Source organism: Gossypium hirsutum, chromosome A12 (genome assembly GCF_007990345.1).
Source record: "Gossypium hirsutum isolate 1008001.06 chromosome A12, Gossypium_hirsutum_v2.1, whole genome shotgun sequence".
Lineage (NCBI taxonomy): Eukaryota > Viridiplantae > Streptophyta > Magnoliopsida > Malvales > Malvaceae > Gossypium > Gossypium hirsutum.
In genome coordinates this window covers 109256569-109272927 of record NC_053435.1, presented here as the reverse complement: position 1 = coordinate 109272927, position 16359 = coordinate 109256569, and the positions used below count along the sequence as shown (strand labels likewise).

Here is a 16359-nt window from a genome sequence, read left to right as displayed (position 1 = left end):
TATGTTTCATATAAAGTTTAAGGGGTGAAGTTCTATTTTTTTAAGAGATTAATAGTAATTTATAAATTTCTTTTAGAGAAGTAAAATCATAAAAGTATGATATAAAGATAAAACTAGGATTTATTATATAATCTAAAAAATAGAGGAACATTCTTTTATAAAAAAGTATAACTTGGACACTTATGATGTAAGCCCCTCCTTTTATATATAGATTTATAGATTTACCCCATGATAATGCATTCTCATAAATTAATTATTTTTATATAAGAATGCACCTTGACAAGTGTATTAAAAGTAACTCAATCAGTGTATTTAATAAAAATTTTCTCCCCTCCTAATTCTAATTCTTTAATTAAAATAAATATTTAAAATGAATTTTGTATCTTTTAAATAAATTAAAAAATTATGTTGCTGTAAGCAAGTGGGATTCAAAAACCAATGCTTCATATTCCTTTTAGGTAACAAAAGGTAATTTAGGATAGAATGAGAGTATGCATTGAAATATTTATATTAAAAGTTAAATTATAATTTTTTTAATAAAAAATGTATAAATCAATTTAGTTAAATGAAAGAATAAATTAATTATTTTAATTAAAATTTTATTTATTTTTCTTGTTAGAAAAATGTAATTGATAAAATAATAAAATAATTATATATAAGATTTTAACAATAAAAATAGATCAACTTTAAAAAATAATCTCTCTTTTATGATATTTTTACGGAACAGACAGTGAAGTGGGATTCAACATTTTGATCCACGGTGTTAAGTAGTTTAATGTTGCACTAACTGAACTGTGATTGGACGTTGCAGCGTTCCCATTTTGTATTATACTATTTTATTGTGTTTTGATATTAAACTGAACTAAAATAATTATAATTAGTAAACAACATATCTTTTATCAAAATCGACAGATATTCAAATAATTGGAGTAGAGAATTTCGTATTACAACATATTTAATTACAGAATATAACGGACTCTTATTTTCCATATTATTGTGTTTGATTTTTAACGTTAAGCATTTTCAATTATAATCCTTTTATTATTATAAGATATTAAAAATATTAATTTAGTCTTTAGGCTATTATAATGAATAATTCTTAAATCAATTTATAAAATGCTGAAGGAAATTCGAATAATTATGTCCCTCTCTTTATTAATTATATATTGCTTTAATTATCCCATCTTTTCTTGTCTAATATTGCCTTTGGCTGGTTTCATGTTATTCCCTTTTCCTTAATAAAAAAAAGCTTGCCACTGTAGCACTATCTCAGATTCTTCATCTCTTTCACTTACATAAAACGAACGGTTCCTTAGACTTCCACTTCCACATCTCTACTATTTCTTCCTTTTGTTTCTTCATCATCGATCGTCTTCCTCACAAAAGCAATTAATCCAACAAAACCATGGAAGAACACTACGGTTATCATTCATCGGTTGTTTACCCCATGGAGACAACCCAACCGGAGAACGTACTCAGTTATCTTCCTGTTGTAAACTACTCGACTCAGCCACCTGCCTTTGAGGAGCACGTGTTTGGGTTATCTGGGTCGTCACCTGGGATATCCGATGCTGATTCAGTGATTGCTGAGATTCCAAGAGCTGGTTTTGAAGATGACCGGCTTTCAAGTACTGCTATTAGGGCTAAAATTGCCTCTCACCCTCTTTACCCTAAACTACTTCAAGCCCATATAGATTGCCACAAGGTAGATAATTAATTCAACATAATACTATTTGTTTGGATGCTGAGGAAGAAAACCCCTCGTTCGTATATCTACCTTGAATTTTACAAGGCTAACTAATTATAACTCCTAATATATCTACCTCGTTTGCAACAAAATTATAGTTACTTTTAGCAGTTTAGATTCTGCTAAGCTTATGAATTCAGGTTTGGTTTCAGTTTAATAAGTTTACTCTTAATAATTATATTATATGAGCTTTAACACTTGCATGTGATCCTCTTCTTGCTAAATTTTTTTCTCTTATTATATAATAATACCACTACTTCTTAGCTCTAAACATGCATCAACTTTCCCGCCGTCTTTAGGATTTCTATTCCTCTTATTCTTTTTTGAACTTGTTGATTATAGTTTCATTTTATAGCTTGAATCATCTTGCACAATAGTTCAGTTTGCAAGCAAGAGATTAATTTTTCTTATACTAATTTTCACATGATGTAGGTGGGGACACCGCCGGCGATAGCGACAATTTTAGATGAAATGGGCGGAGCCGATGAAAGAGGCTTAGACTTAGTTCCGTGCAGCGTGGATGCGGATCCCCAGCTTGATCACTTCATGGTCTTCCCTTTCCTTCCTTTACTCTCAAAAACCATCCATCTATTTTCAGGCCTTTGTTTGAATCCGTGACTTGAAATTTTTTGAAGGAAACTTACTGCGAAATGTTGGTGAAGTTCAAATCAGATCTGTCAAAGCCATTTGATGAAGCCACCACGTTTCTTAACAGTATTCAAATGCAGCTTTCTCATCTCTGCAATGGTAATTATTAACTACTATACTATTTTCTCAAGTAGCATTAACTTAATTATTATATATGATGACGATCAGTTTCTTTCTTATTTTATTCACTTTTGCATTATGTTTCAGTTTTCGATTTTTCCATACCAGTTTGTTGGTTTTTGTGCTCTTCCTTCATTTCTTTTTCTTTATTTATTTTAAGCATCCATCTTGCTAAGTTGTGCCTGTTATTCTACCATGTGTAAAGAGACCTCCCAGTTACATGATGTCATATAGGCGCAAGTTAGTAGAAAAACCTAGTGCATTTTAGCAGCCTGCCTTGAATGAACTCAAGGAATATTGAGCTGTTTTTCTTTAGCTAAGGCTACTTTTTTTTCTTTTAATTTTGTTCAAGTAAATAAATGTTTCTAATTTTCAAAATATGCCTGTTCATTACCAGTGATAATTAGAAACACATTTTTCTCGGATTTGCTTCTAATAGTGCTTAAAAATAAATAAGAAATGTTTTAAATTTCTTTTTAATTTGATATCTAAGTTCAATATTGTTTCTATTATTTAACCTTCGGAACTAATTACTCGTATATATATATATATGGAGTTTTATAATAGCGTAGTTTAGTCAACAAACTCTTGACTTAGTAGTAAGAATGTTATGTTGTAGGCATGAATATTTGGATCTAATATAAGTAACTCCATTCTCCACTCCTAATTGTTAAAAAATAATAACGAAGTCTATCTCCAATTCAAACCGTGAAGGCTACCATAGATTATGGGACATACCGTATGTGTTTAATTAAGATAGTTGCTAATTTTCCTAGATGATCATAACAAGTTCCATTAGGATGTTAACCACTTTCGTGTACATGAAGGGCTTATGTTATTAGTTAGGGTGTTGTGATTGTATTTAGACTTAGAGGTTGCATATAGAATCCTCCATATGTTAAGTTCTATGGAACCTTGATATTAGTCTCTTACTAGCAAATACAGAGACAAGATTAATCGTCCTATATGTATGGTAATGGTTGTTCATTTTTTAATATAATCAGTTAGTATGAGAAGGGAAACGGGTTTTCTTCTTTATATTTTATGGTTACACCTAGCCGCATTTTGCTTTAAACTGCATTCAAAAGGTGAAAAATTCAACTTTGAAGTTTTTCTTGGTAACAAAATATAGAGTGCATAAGCTGAGGCATCCGTTGGCTCATGGAATGCATCTTTTTTACTAGGACAAACATGCAACCCTCAAGTAATTATGAAATATTGTCCGAGAATGCAACTCTTAAATTATTATCACACATTAATAGCCATTACAAACATTTCCCTCTTCTTATTTAGTTCCAGTATTGGTGGAGCCGTGGAGCATCCTAAAATAAAACCACTAATAATACCCCCGTCCCCCTTTTTATTTTATGGGATAGTTCAGCAATTATTTGTTTTTGCTGTGTAGGCACATGCATAAGGTTCTATTACTTGCTTCATTTTGCTTTATAATTGTAATGGCAGTGTCCTATTATTATGTCTCAGTTTTGTTTGATGGTGCAGTGCATGAGCTGCACTAATACTGTAAAGATTGGTCTGGAACTGGTAAATGTTTCCTTGTACTTGAAACGAATAGATTCAGGCAGTTTTGTGGGGTATAAAATGAAACCAGACGTAAAAGAAACCGCCCTTTCTCTATGAGCATCCTCATCATCTATTCTATACAGATAGATCATAGATGACTAATAGAATCTTGTGATAACGCAAGATATCAACAGATCAAGTACCAAGTGTTAGGTTTCCAAAATATTGTATTTTATTTTGTGGGGGAATTGATCCAATCTTCATTTCCGTTTAATTGAACTAGTTGATGCTGATTTACTACTTTTAAGGCTATTTTTGTTATTTAAAAAACAGTCTGTTGACAGTCTTTTGCACTTGGTACAGATAGACTTTGTCTCCAAAGTGTTTGTTTACTAATACTTTTTGTGTGGTCAAGGCGACAATGGCACCCATATTGTATTGTCTGAAGCTATTTTTAGCATCAGTTAAAGAGAAAGGTACTTTATTGCATGCTACTTTTAGTTGTGCAGCTCGGAGTTTATGGATTTGGTTTGAGTACGAGGATATGATGGGGAGAACTAGCAATAAATATATGTTAGGAACAGGCATGCGTGAACCTAATAAAGTTCAATTTTTGAAACAACACATTCTGGTTGAAGCATATGATCGGTTAAATCTCTTGAAGCTCATTGGCAGGCTTTATGTACCTTCCCTGCTAATTGCATGATTAAGTGGTTCTTTGGGTTTTCTTTTGCGACATTAGGATCCCTTCACTACATGCTTTTCTAGTGGATAGATACCACGCTGTAGCTGTGCAAATGTTACCCTTTTAATACCCTTCTACTTTTGTTTTTCTTGGAGTATATCCATGTTTGAAACACCTTTTCACATATGGGTATGCGATGTGATTCCCTGATGACTAGAAAAAATAATTGATAATATTATATTAATCACATACTCATATTTGATATTCACATTTAAATTTAAGTAACATAACCCTTAATTACGATATGTAGAGTATTAACAACATTCAATATGTTTTTGGTAAAGGGGATTAAGTATTAGTCATATATATATTTCCAAAACAACATAATTTACAAAATTATGACGTGTAAGGATTTCCCTATTTTGCAAATTGGTAGATGTATTATATCGTTTTGTACAAATCTCAACATGCATTATGCATACGCTCAATTTTGGTCATTTATGATTATTGACATATCTCAACATGCCTTATGCTTTTAAACCATAATTCTCTTAATATTAATTGAACCTTTTTCCTTAAGGTTCTTTTATGCATTCTTGTCTACTTTTTGAGCAGGGGTTCCTTATCACACTTACACAACCATAATGTATAGGAGATTAATAGGGGTTTTGAGTACTGTCACTCCTCCGGTAGTTTCTTTTATAACCCTATTTGCTGTATGTTATGCAACCTTTTCAGCAAGTTAGGAAAGACGACTTCCTTTTTTTTCATCTCTGACTGTATATATATATTTGTTCTAGAAATGCCATTTAAGCTCGTTTGTGTTTCTCAGTAACACCAACTATACTGTTTATTTTCATAGATAAAATAGGTTGATTGATTTCGTGGGTTGCAGGGAAATTTGTGTCTGTTATGCAACAAGTGTACATGAGATTTTTTAGTGAAAGCAATGGTTTATTTGCATAAGTTTAGGAGGATAATAATAAAAAAAGAAAGCAATGGTTTGTTCCCTTGTTTTATTTAAATAAGTTTTGAGGCACGTCATAAACTACTCTTACGATTGTTGTCCAAAGCTGAGTAGCTGCTTTTGCTTGGCAAGGCATAGCATGAGTTATTGTACCAATAGGCAATAGTATTGCTATAAATGAGTTAAAGAGTGGTATACAATAGTACCAGGGCTATCTACAGCTTTGTTTTATATGTATGATAATTTTTCATGCCTTCATATATTTCAGCTGTCAGGCACGAAATGAAAATAAGGTCATGTCTCGTGTCATTGTTTGGAGGTCGTAAGAATCTCTCTCTGACTCATCCACTCAACCAATTTGTTTTCTTTTCTGAGAACAGTCATGTATGAAATGTTTTTTCTTTTAGATCATTGCTCTCCTGCATCAGCATATTAAACCTTTCTTTTTCTTTTATGGCATGCCCATTTTATAAACTGAACTTTTTAGCTGAAAGATGGGAGATTGTAACTACTACTGGTACCCACTAAAGCTTTAGAGGAGAACAAAGTAAATAATTGAAAAGAGGCGAAAGGTGGAAGATGATCCCCCCGCTGTTACTGCTGCAAATTGCAATAGCCAATTCCTTAGGTCACAGAGGAAAACGTCGACATAGTAGCCCCATGCCATGCATCTCCTGGCGTAAGAAGAAAAGTTTACCCATTTCCCTATGATGTGGGAATTGTCAAGCTGGCTGGCTGCTTAATAAAAGCACTACTTAACTTAAATATAGGGTTGAACTTTCTCTCTCAACTGAAAACCCATGACTGAGAGAGTGTTTGACAGACGCTTTGAAGTTTGAAATACCAAAACTCCAAAAGCAGTGCGTGCTTTGCGGGTTACTAGTTACTACAGCACTGCACTGCACGGTGCACCACTCTCTCCGACTCTTGTCTCTTTTCTTTTCTTTTTTATTGTACCCTAACTGTCCCAGATGCTGTGTAAAAATAATTCCAGTCTTAGCTCTGACTTGGATACGACCTAACTTAGCCTGCATCTTTTTATTTTCCCTCTCCTCTGCAGTTTTTCTTATCTAGAAAATGAAAAAGTAGGACATGGCATGGATTCTTGCCCTCCTCCATGTGGTTTCTGTCTTCAGCCTCATTTGGGTTTGTCTTTTACCTACAAAGTAATAATGGACCTTTTTATTTATTTATTTATTTGGTTTGCTTTTGATGGACTTGGGCCTCCTAGTGTGGGAGCTGTGAGATTGCACTTTTTTGGGTTTTTGCCATTTAGCCTTTTTTGATAACTTAGCTCACATTTTGTTCGAGTTAGGGGAAGGTTTATAACAATGCTTGAATGTGTTTAGTTTTGTTTCCTAGGGGAATTTAAGCTGCACGACTGTTTATTTCTTTTGTTGTTGGTAGTATCTTAGAATGTTTTGTTTAAATGAGAACATGTTATATAGTGGTGCCTCTTGTGAGGGTAAGCTTTGTGCTGATTTGATGATCTACAGGGTCATCGGAAGAAGACTTAAGTGGAGGTGAGATGGTACCCCATGATTATCACAAAAATGGAGACCCTCAACTCAAAGACAAACTCTTGGAGAAATATAGTGGTTATATTAGTACACTTAAGCATGAATTTTCAAAACACAAAAAGAAAGGCAAACTACCTAGAGATGCAAGGCAAATATTGCTTCACTGGTGGGATCTTCACTATAAATGGCCATATCCAACGGTAAATCATTGTAACTTCATTTCATTTCATGGATTAGTGTTTAATAAATCCAATTAGAAAAAAAAATCATTGATAGAAATTCAATCACACAGGAAGCAGACAAGGTTGGTCTAGCTGAAGCAACAGGACTGGACCAGAAACAGATAAACAACTGGTTTATAAATCAAAGGAAACGACATTGGAAACCTTCGGGGAACATGCAAATCGCAATTATGGACAATTTATATGGACCGTTTTCCATGAATGTATAAGGTGGGATTCGCACTTTGTATATTATTCATCCTCAACTTTTATGTTTATCAAAACGTTTCAACGTGTATTTAATTTGGTGCTCTAGTCTGGCTTCATTCCAACTGAAATTAATAATATTTGTGATACACAATATTCTTCTTTATTTGTCCCTTTTCAAAATGGATCAAATTAAGAGAATTTGAAAAGCTCAAATTCTGTTGTTGAGATCTATAGTATTCCAGAATTCTAAGGTCCAAGTTGCAATTATGGATGCTAAAAAGTGAGGTTTGCTACATTTGACCACATCTGAGTTGACACCAAACCTATTATTTTGGTTATGTATTGCCAGTATATACATATGCAATCTTTGTTATTTCCAATTAAGGATGGCAGGAAAGTATATATGGCAATTATACATGGAACTTTTGTGTCCAGTGGGACTCATACATCAATCATTAAAAACCAGAGCTATGCTATGCTCTCCTATCAATCACTTATTTCACTAAGGAGATCATCAAGTGTGATTAGTATAAATTTTCCGAGAAAAAGAGCACTTAAAGATGTTATAAGGTATGTAGCAGAGTTAACTTTCTGTACTTGAATCAGGGAATTAGTTGTTGTTTGCAATTTGAGAGGGTAGCAGCAAGCATTCACGTGTGAGAGTAGGGGCAAGTGGCAGCTGCTGGTGGTGGGCCTGAAACTGTCCCTTTGTTCCTTTTTCTTCTTTTGGGTATGAGCAATTCCTGTGCTGCAGCTGATATAGTTGAGCTATTGTCAGGTACTGCTGCTACTTTTCTCCATCAAATACTGAATTATTCAATAACTCCATTCAGTATTTTTTGAAATATCCCCCCCCCCCGGGTCCCGTCAAAAAAAAAAAGGGGATATACGCAAGAGATATGGGCTGAAAGGATCTGAGATTTTGTCCTAGTGGTAGTAGGTTGAGCTTGAAGTACTTTTGGGTTTCTGTTGAAAACTTCAATACAGCCCTATACTAGAGAGCATCAGGGCTTAAGGCCTCTTCTTGCACATGATTTGATTGGATAGTTGGCTAAGCCATGTATGTTTGCCAGTTGTTCAAGTGTTGGTCCTCTTGGATAGCTATCATATTGTCTGCTAGTTATTGTATTTTATCCCATTCTCAAGATATTAATAATGTTACACCTAGCCTATGGTGTTTTTATTATTATTAACACTTCAATTGTTGAACCCAGCTTGCTGGTTTGCCCTGTTTTGTTTCCATCTGATACGAGTCCCATTTCTTCATTGTAAAAGTTATTCTCATCTTTTTGGCATGTGTGATACATATTCTCTCTGTTCTACTTGTGACAGAGTGATGGGAGAAGAATGGAAAGGCCAAATCCAAAAGAGATAATGTATTTGAGGTTGAGCTTCAAATAAACCCTTCATCTTATTTGAAACTGCTGCTGCATTTGTCAATTTTGCATGATGGATACCCTCAATTTCACTTTTGTTTTCTTGCCCTTTTTCCTACTCTATTGTGGGGCCTGACTCACCAAAACAGACCAGACGACGCCTACACTTCGTTGTTCGTTAAACCCCCCTTTTTTCCTCTCTTAAATTCATTGCTGAAAGTGATGGTACCCTGAATCAGTTTCGAAAAGCAATTGCCTATTTTAAAATCTTGATTTCTGCGATATATGCCTATTTTCAAAAGAATAATCTCGTTTTGCGCTTAGCTGAACTATTATGAACCCAAATGTTATTATATGCTGCATGTATCCTGGTATATATATTTAATTATTAATAATGTATTTTATGAAAAGGAATTGGCAAATGATCAACTTCCATTGAAGGAAAAATAATAAATTGCTTCTACTGAGTCAAAGTTCCCTATGTAAGAGGCAAAGTGGAGTACAAAATTCTTATCAACACTGACAAATAAATTCAAGGATGCAAACTGGAAAACAATATAGCATTGAATTCAATTCTACAAGTGATTATTACTATATAATTTCTTGAAAATTTAATACACTAATTCACACTGTTAAAGCCTTTTTTCGACGTCAGCTCCCCATTATTAGGCTGTATGGCAAATACATTACTGAATTTCACCATGGATATTCATGACAGTTTAATGTCTATTACATACCCAGAAATACATCAACAAAATTATAATATCTTTCACTAGGCCCCTCCTGACGTCAAGACTTGTAACAGTAAGGAAACAGCAGTGAATAATTACTGTAGAGGTGTGTGCCCTACTTTAGAACAAATCTTTGAGGGGGGGGGGGGAGGGGAATCTCTCTTATCTCACGAAACACGACCTGACCTAGAGTGTCAGGTTCATGTGCATTGTGCTTAATCTGGGAAATTTATTAACCACTACAATCACTCACTTTCTAAAATCTCTTTCTTCTCTTTTCCTTGTATCTCCACCACATTTTTCCCACCCTTATTATCTATGATTAGTGCATTCATTTCTTTGTTTTAACGTTGTAGTCAGACCCCACCACAATGCCTCTTTTTTTCTAATGAAATCTAACCTCTACTGTACGTGTTTGAGACTTCAGTCTGGAGACTCTGGAGTCCCCCTCTGCAATGGGTTTCTTCAACATGTCATGTCTGATTTTGCTTTCTTTGGTATTTTCTGTTTTGAGTTTCAAAGGGAACTGTGATGATTCTCAGTTCACTTTAAAGTTCTTAAAGGCTCCTCATCCATTTTCACACCTCAACTCAGCCAAATTTGTATTTCAAGTTCTTGGAGCTGCCAATGTCACTTGCTCTGATTGTAGCATCACTTGCAAGGTTGCCTTCTTATGATTTCTACTTTTGCTTAACTCCACTTCATGACTTTTTTGCAGTTTGTAATTGTATTCTATTTATCCAAGGAGTAGCCTGCTACAATGGAGCATGAGATAAAAGGAATTGCCTTTTTTTTATTTTGGATTAGTGGTAAAGGGGCCCTGAAATCCCTTTTTCTAAAGCTAATTCCTTTCATATTATGCCATGCATGCAGTTGGATGACAGTTCTGCTTCAGATTGTGGAGGTAGAAAGATATTGTACTCAGGCTTGCAAGATGGAAACCACTCATTTAGGGTCTGCGTTAATGGCTCTCAAGGAGCTGCCTGCACTAGCTATAATTGGACTGTTGGTTAAGAAACCTTCCTTTATTCTTTATAATTTGTAATAATCTTTTCTCTTATCTACCATAAATCTGTAATATAATCAACTTTGCTCATACCATGAAACTCTTCAAAGCATGGTTCAGCAGACTAGAAATGAAATGTGTTAGCCTCAAATTTTATTTTAAATCATCTCTGTTTGTTTTTTTTATATTTAGATTGTTCAGTTATTCCAATCTTGAATAATTATAGTGTCCTTAACTAAGTTCAATTGGACCTTACTTTTTGCAGACACGGTCCCTCCCACTGCATATATAACCTCATCAACACCTTTCACAAATGCTCTAAATGTTTCTGTAAATATTTCTTTCACTGAATCTTGTTCTGGTGGCGGAGGTTTTAGATGTTCATCTGTAAATGATTGCAACGTAAGTAGATGGCCTTAACCTTTTAAATTTCTAAATTTTGTTGTTTTTCTTCTCGTGCTTTGTACATTTGTTATCGTTGTTTTTCAGTGCACAACCCCCTTTGTTTTCCATCTACTAATTCATCAACAGCAATGTATGCTCACAAGGTCATTCATTTTGTTGTTGTTTTTTTTCCTCTTATCTAACAGACTAACACATCTCCTGGCAGTTGCTTGTTTATGGTGCTGGCCAAGTTGTACCATCATCGCTCACCGTTGTGGAGCCAAACCTCAAGTATTTGCTTCTTGTGAGCATATCATCTGCTTCTCGGTATGGAAGATTGGTATTGGTAATGGATACGAATTTTTGCACTGATGCTGCTGGGAACCCTTTTGCTAGATCACAAAATTCAAGTTTCTATGTGCATTATGGTGAGTTTTCTTCTCTTGTTTTATTATTATTATGATTATTATTATTATTACACATTTAGTGTCTATAAATTTCATATTAAATTTCCTTCAAAACTATTCCTAAATTGTTTATATTTTCTAACTTCTAACTTCCAACTTCCAACTTCATGCTTATGGCTGGTCATATTTCGCAGATCAAAGAAATGTATTTGTTGATCTGAGGGCTCATGTTCCTGAGAAATTGCTTCAACTAAGAAGTGAAACTAGAACAATTCAGGCAACTAATAATTATAATAACCTTAAGGTTTACCTATACTTCTCAGCTCCTATTCTCAATTCATCAACAGAGATTCTAAGTTCTCTGAGCATTAGTAAGGGTACACTTCTTCCTATTACGGGAGAAAACCACGGGAATCGCAGATTCGGCTTTATGGTTAGTAAGTCAGTTCTAAAGTTACCTCACTTACCTAATTGTCTTTTTGACTCTTCATTAATGTAGATTCATGTTTTGCCTTTTTGTTTTTAATTTCATTGTTTCTGTTCAGGTTGCTAATATATCCAATATTGCTATAATAACAATAAGCTTCGATGCAAACTCTACAATAAGCAGACAAGGGACTCCGGTTTCTCCAGTTGCACCTGTTACTTTCCTTTATGGTACATGTTACAATTCTAAAGCAAATGATAAAGAGATTTCATATTTCATAGAGGATGAACTTTTACTTTTGAGTGTTTCCACATTTCTCTTCATTAAGGAGAGTTTTTCTATATTTCATGGAGTTAATTAACATTAACTGTGGATGATATTATTAATTAGATGTACAACTGCCTACTGATATGGATATAGATGTAATCTCTAGATTCTCAGAGGACTGCTGTGAGATTAAGCACAACATGTCGTATGAGGACACGAGAAGACAACATACCAATTTCGATAAAGTTCATGAAGCCTGTTTTTGGATTTAATTCATCATTGATATCCATCTCCGGAGGTCGATTGCAGAGGCAAGAAATTACAGACCTTTATGCACTGGTTTATGTAGGAAAATAAGGAACAGCTTAGAAAGAAACTTAAATTCAATAAATATGTACTTGTGCTCTCAGCTTACATGTTATTGAAGGAAAATAAGATTGAAAATATATTATTTATCAGCAATGGACTAACTTATTTTCCTTGCTTTGAACGCGTTCCAGCTTCCATGAAATTAGTAGAAGCATATATGCAGCAGCAATACAAGCAGATGATGATGTTGTTTCTGTCAGTGTCCCTGAGAATGTAACTGGGGATGTTGCTGGAAATAAAAATTTGGCATCTAATGTTCTTCGAGTCAGGCACTGTAAGGATTTTTTTCCACTTAATCTTTTCTTGTTACTAATTCATTCGGTCTGAAAATTTTACATTCGTGAGGTTGTTGTGGCTGCTGACCATTTTTTGTCTCTCTAATCTAATGTCTGTTACACAAACTTTATGCAGATACTATACCCGTAATTTCTTCTGTGATGTCCATATTTGTAACTGCCATATTTTTGCTCACCTGTTTCACTGCGGGGCTTCTGACCATGTCAACTGCAAGCCTTCAATCGGTTGGGGCATTTTCAAGACCATCTTCATCTTTGTCTTCTAACCCTACAAGGATTCTCTTTGTAAGATACCTCACACTTCTCAGCTTTTTCTTATTCATCTCCACGCCTCATAACTCGCCATGAAACCATGATGCATAACTCTATGTGCCATACTAGAAGGACCATACAGACATGGGTACTTTTCCTACTATTTTCCTTAACTATACATAAGATTTCATGCCAACAAACATTTCCCCATGTTTTTAATCAGTCATTTATTAATTTATTAAGCTTCATGAGTTCTAGACCAACAAAAAATTTCATGTATGGATTGTGGAGTAGAATATTGATGCTCTCTCATAATTAGCAAGTTCAAAAGTATATGTAAAAAAATGTTACCAACAATTTTATTCTTATGTTTTTCTTTTCTACAGAGAAGTGCATGCCACATTCAGATTTTTGCACTGTCTAGGTGGTTACCAGTAACATTGCCGGTGGAATATTATGAATTTGCAAGGAGTATAGAGTGGAGCATTCCTTATTTTAGTCTCCCATGGGAAACTGGGCATGTTCAGCCAGTCATGATGGGTTCAAGCCCCACCGGAACTTCAAATTCTTTCCTTTCCCGAACTTATGATAGGATAATCTCCCGTAGTTTTCAACTGAACAAAATAGCAGCTGCAGTATATGGTTCACCACTTACTCCAGTAGAGTACAGATCATTTTTTGAGGTCAGAAATCACTGTTTTTTCTCATTATAAAATATCATAGGTTACAAGAACACCTTCAAGTAACAGATGTGCATTTAATTGAGCAGAGCCAAAGCATTATACCAGAAGCAGAATATATTTCGGATGGACTGCATTCAAATGGGTAAGTTGGTTAGCATTTTTTCTGTAGTGTATCGAACAAATTCTTCACTTTCTAAATGGATCTTGCTGAAAGAACATCTCAAAAACTACTTTGCTGATTATGGATATATGTGCTTAATTAAACAATCCGTGCCTTGTATCTGTGATTGATCACATATTGATCATATATCCTGTTTATCTCATCTGAGCAGGTGGAGGAACTTTGATAGAAGCATGTTCTGGTTAGCTGTAATTGGTGGTAGTTTGATACTGTTGCATGCTTTTCTCTTTTTCATTCTCAAATACAAGAAGAGAGATTCCGAAAAGCAGGGGAGTTATGGAGCACTCATATTTCCTAGATTCGAGATATTTCTCGTAATTGTTGCACTACCTTGTATCTGCCACGCTGCTGCTGCTCTAGTTGCAGGTATCTTAATTAAAAACTTCCCCTCCACTGCTACATAGCTTTATATTTGCTATCCTTTACATTGAATCTTGTTTCTATACATCCTTGTTTCCTAATACCAAATCCTGTAGGAAGCAGTACTGATTTGCATCAAAACTAAAGTGAATTCATGACATATTTACATATTGGTTATCTTAGTCGCTCATTTTGTGAACTTTTATGATTAAAGGAGGAACACCATCAGGAGTTGTAGTTGGCATTTTGTTACTTGGTGTTGTGGCTTTCCTACTGCTGTCATTATTCTTGTTCCTGTCGGTTGGAATTACATTTGGAAAGCTGCTTCAATACAAGGAAGTCCATCGAGAAGGTCAGCAATTTCACTGGTATCAAGAACTCATCCGAGTGACTCTTGGTCCTGGGAAAAGAGGCCAGTGGACTTGGAAAAATGAAGCCAACTCTGTTTATCTAACCATGTTTGGCCCTCTATTCGAAGATTTAAGAGGTCCTCCGAAATATATGGTCTCACAAATATCCGGTAGCAATCTCAGCAGGCAAGGTGGTCCTATCATTGCTTCAGATGATGAAACAGAAGATGCTGAAGCACCTTTTATTCAGAAATTGTTTGGAATACTCAGAATATACTACACCATGTTAGAATCTGCAAGAAGAGCTACACTGGGAATTTTAGCAGGTGCCTACTTGAATAATAATAACACCTCATCTAAGACTCCAATAATTATCTTGCTATGCCTTACCTCTTTTCAGCTATTCTTCCTTGTTCTGAAGAAGCCTTTCATAAAGAAAAAGGTACAGTTAGTTGAGATCATCTCTCTTTCATGCGAAGTGGCCATGTTTGCTACTTGTTTCGTTCTGTTGGACAAGGAACTTTCAACAACAATCGGTATCTTCATGCTTACTTTATTCCTGATTGGGTTCTTAGCACAAATGAGTGCTGAAGGGTATGCTTTGTATGAACAAACAAAGCAACTAGACACCAGTGAGAACAGGTTCTTCACAGGTTTGAAAATAGCATCAGTTGGGTTTCTCCTATATTTCGTCCCTCAGAAACTGATGAAAAGCTTTGAGAGCAAATTCCCAGTATTTGGATTATGCATGGATACAAGTACAACAGGTTTACCATGTGATAGGAACAGCAGCAGTTCAGAGAGAGCATGGCCAAGACAACTAAGGGAAATGGCAAAGGCTAGCTTTAGTAAAGATGGAAGCAAAGCTCCAACAGATCCTTCAAGCAGCAAAAGCAAATGGAGTGGGTTGTGGGGAACAAAAAGGAGTGGCAGCTCTTCTTTAGATTCCTCTTTAGATTACAAGTCAAAGTCCAAATCAAAAGGGTTGTACAAAGACTTGGAAGCCATTTTTGCGTCGAACCCAAGAATGTAACCACATGACCTTTTATATTTATATATATTTTATAGCTGAGACAACCCCATTCTTCGAACTCTTTTACTGTTTATTTGATAACTTAAATGGGAATTTTTTTCCGATATGTCTCATTGAAGGGAACAAATGAATATTTATATAAATGATTACTTTTGGGGTATATACGAATTATAACCGTGAACTCTCCTTGTGAGCTCCCACTATAAGGCCTGCATGAACCCATTTGGTAGGGCCCAATAGGGTCGCGGGTAGGCAACTCAAATTTATCTAAGTTTAATGTTAGTGATCATAAATACATAATAGGATGAGAGTTCATTTAATTGGGCCAATCCATATTAGCTTCTTCAAGCTTTTTCATATATTTTAATTTAAATTTATCTAAGTTTGTGTTAGTGATCATAAATATATAATAGGAAGAGAGTTCTTTTAATTGAGTCAATCCATATTAGCTCCTTCAAGCTTTTTCATATATTTTAATTTAAAGTATATGAGAATTAATAATATTTTTAGCTTCATTTAGAGTTTATTTCTTTTTTTTTCTATTCAGGTCCTAATTACAAATCAATTTGTACACACCAAAAACCTAACTTTATTACAA

At 34.7% G+C, this 16359-nt stretch overlaps 2 protein-coding genes across 5 annotated transcripts; both read left to right on the top strand.

The window, feature by feature from the left end:
- Positions 1 to 1216: 1216 nt before the first annotated feature.
- LOC107939280 (homeobox protein knotted-1-like 6) lies at positions 1217 to 7802 on the top strand. 2 transcript variants are annotated; one of them, XM_016872586.2, is made up of 5 exons: positions 1217 to 1705; positions 2180 to 2296; positions 2383 to 2494; positions 7185 to 7408; positions 7501 to 7802. In XM_016872586.2, exons 1-5 carry the CDS (start codon positions 1406 to 1408, stop codon positions 7657 to 7659), a joined length of 912 nt encoding a protein of 303 aa, XP_016728075.1. In that variant the 5' UTR covers positions 1217 to 1405; the 3' UTR covers positions 7660 to 7802. The 2 variants fall into 2 exon arrangements, with proteins under 2 accessions (XP_016728075.1, XP_040939809.1); XM_041083875.1 differs by having other exon boundaries at positions 7485 to 7802.
- A 2086-nt stretch (positions 7803 to 9888) lies between these two features.
- On the top strand, positions 9889 to 15867 carry LOC107939300 (uncharacterized). 3 transcript variants are annotated; one of them, XM_016872615.2, is made up of 13 exons: positions 9889 to 10408; positions 10620 to 10755; positions 11018 to 11154; positions 11363 to 11564; positions 11738 to 11976; positions 12089 to 12200; positions 12404 to 12548; positions 12738 to 12880; positions 13018 to 13187; positions 13541 to 13837; positions 13924 to 13979; positions 14170 to 14384; positions 14593 to 15867. In XM_016872615.2, the coding sequence occupies exons 1-13, from the start codon at positions 10202 to 10204 to the stop codon at positions 15759 to 15761; spliced, it is 3228 nt and encodes a 1075-aa protein (XP_016728104.1). In that variant the 5' UTR covers positions 9889 to 10201; the 3' UTR covers positions 15762 to 15867. The 3 variants fall into 3 exon arrangements, with proteins under 3 accessions (XP_016728104.1, XP_016728105.1, XP_016728106.1); XM_016872616.2 differs by lacking the exon at positions 9889 to 10408 and having other exon boundaries at positions 10620 to 10787; XM_016872617.2 differs by lacking the exon at positions 9889 to 10408 and having other exon boundaries at positions 10620 to 10787; positions 11343 to 11564.
- The last annotated feature ends 492 nt before the right edge of the window (positions 15868 to 16359 follow it).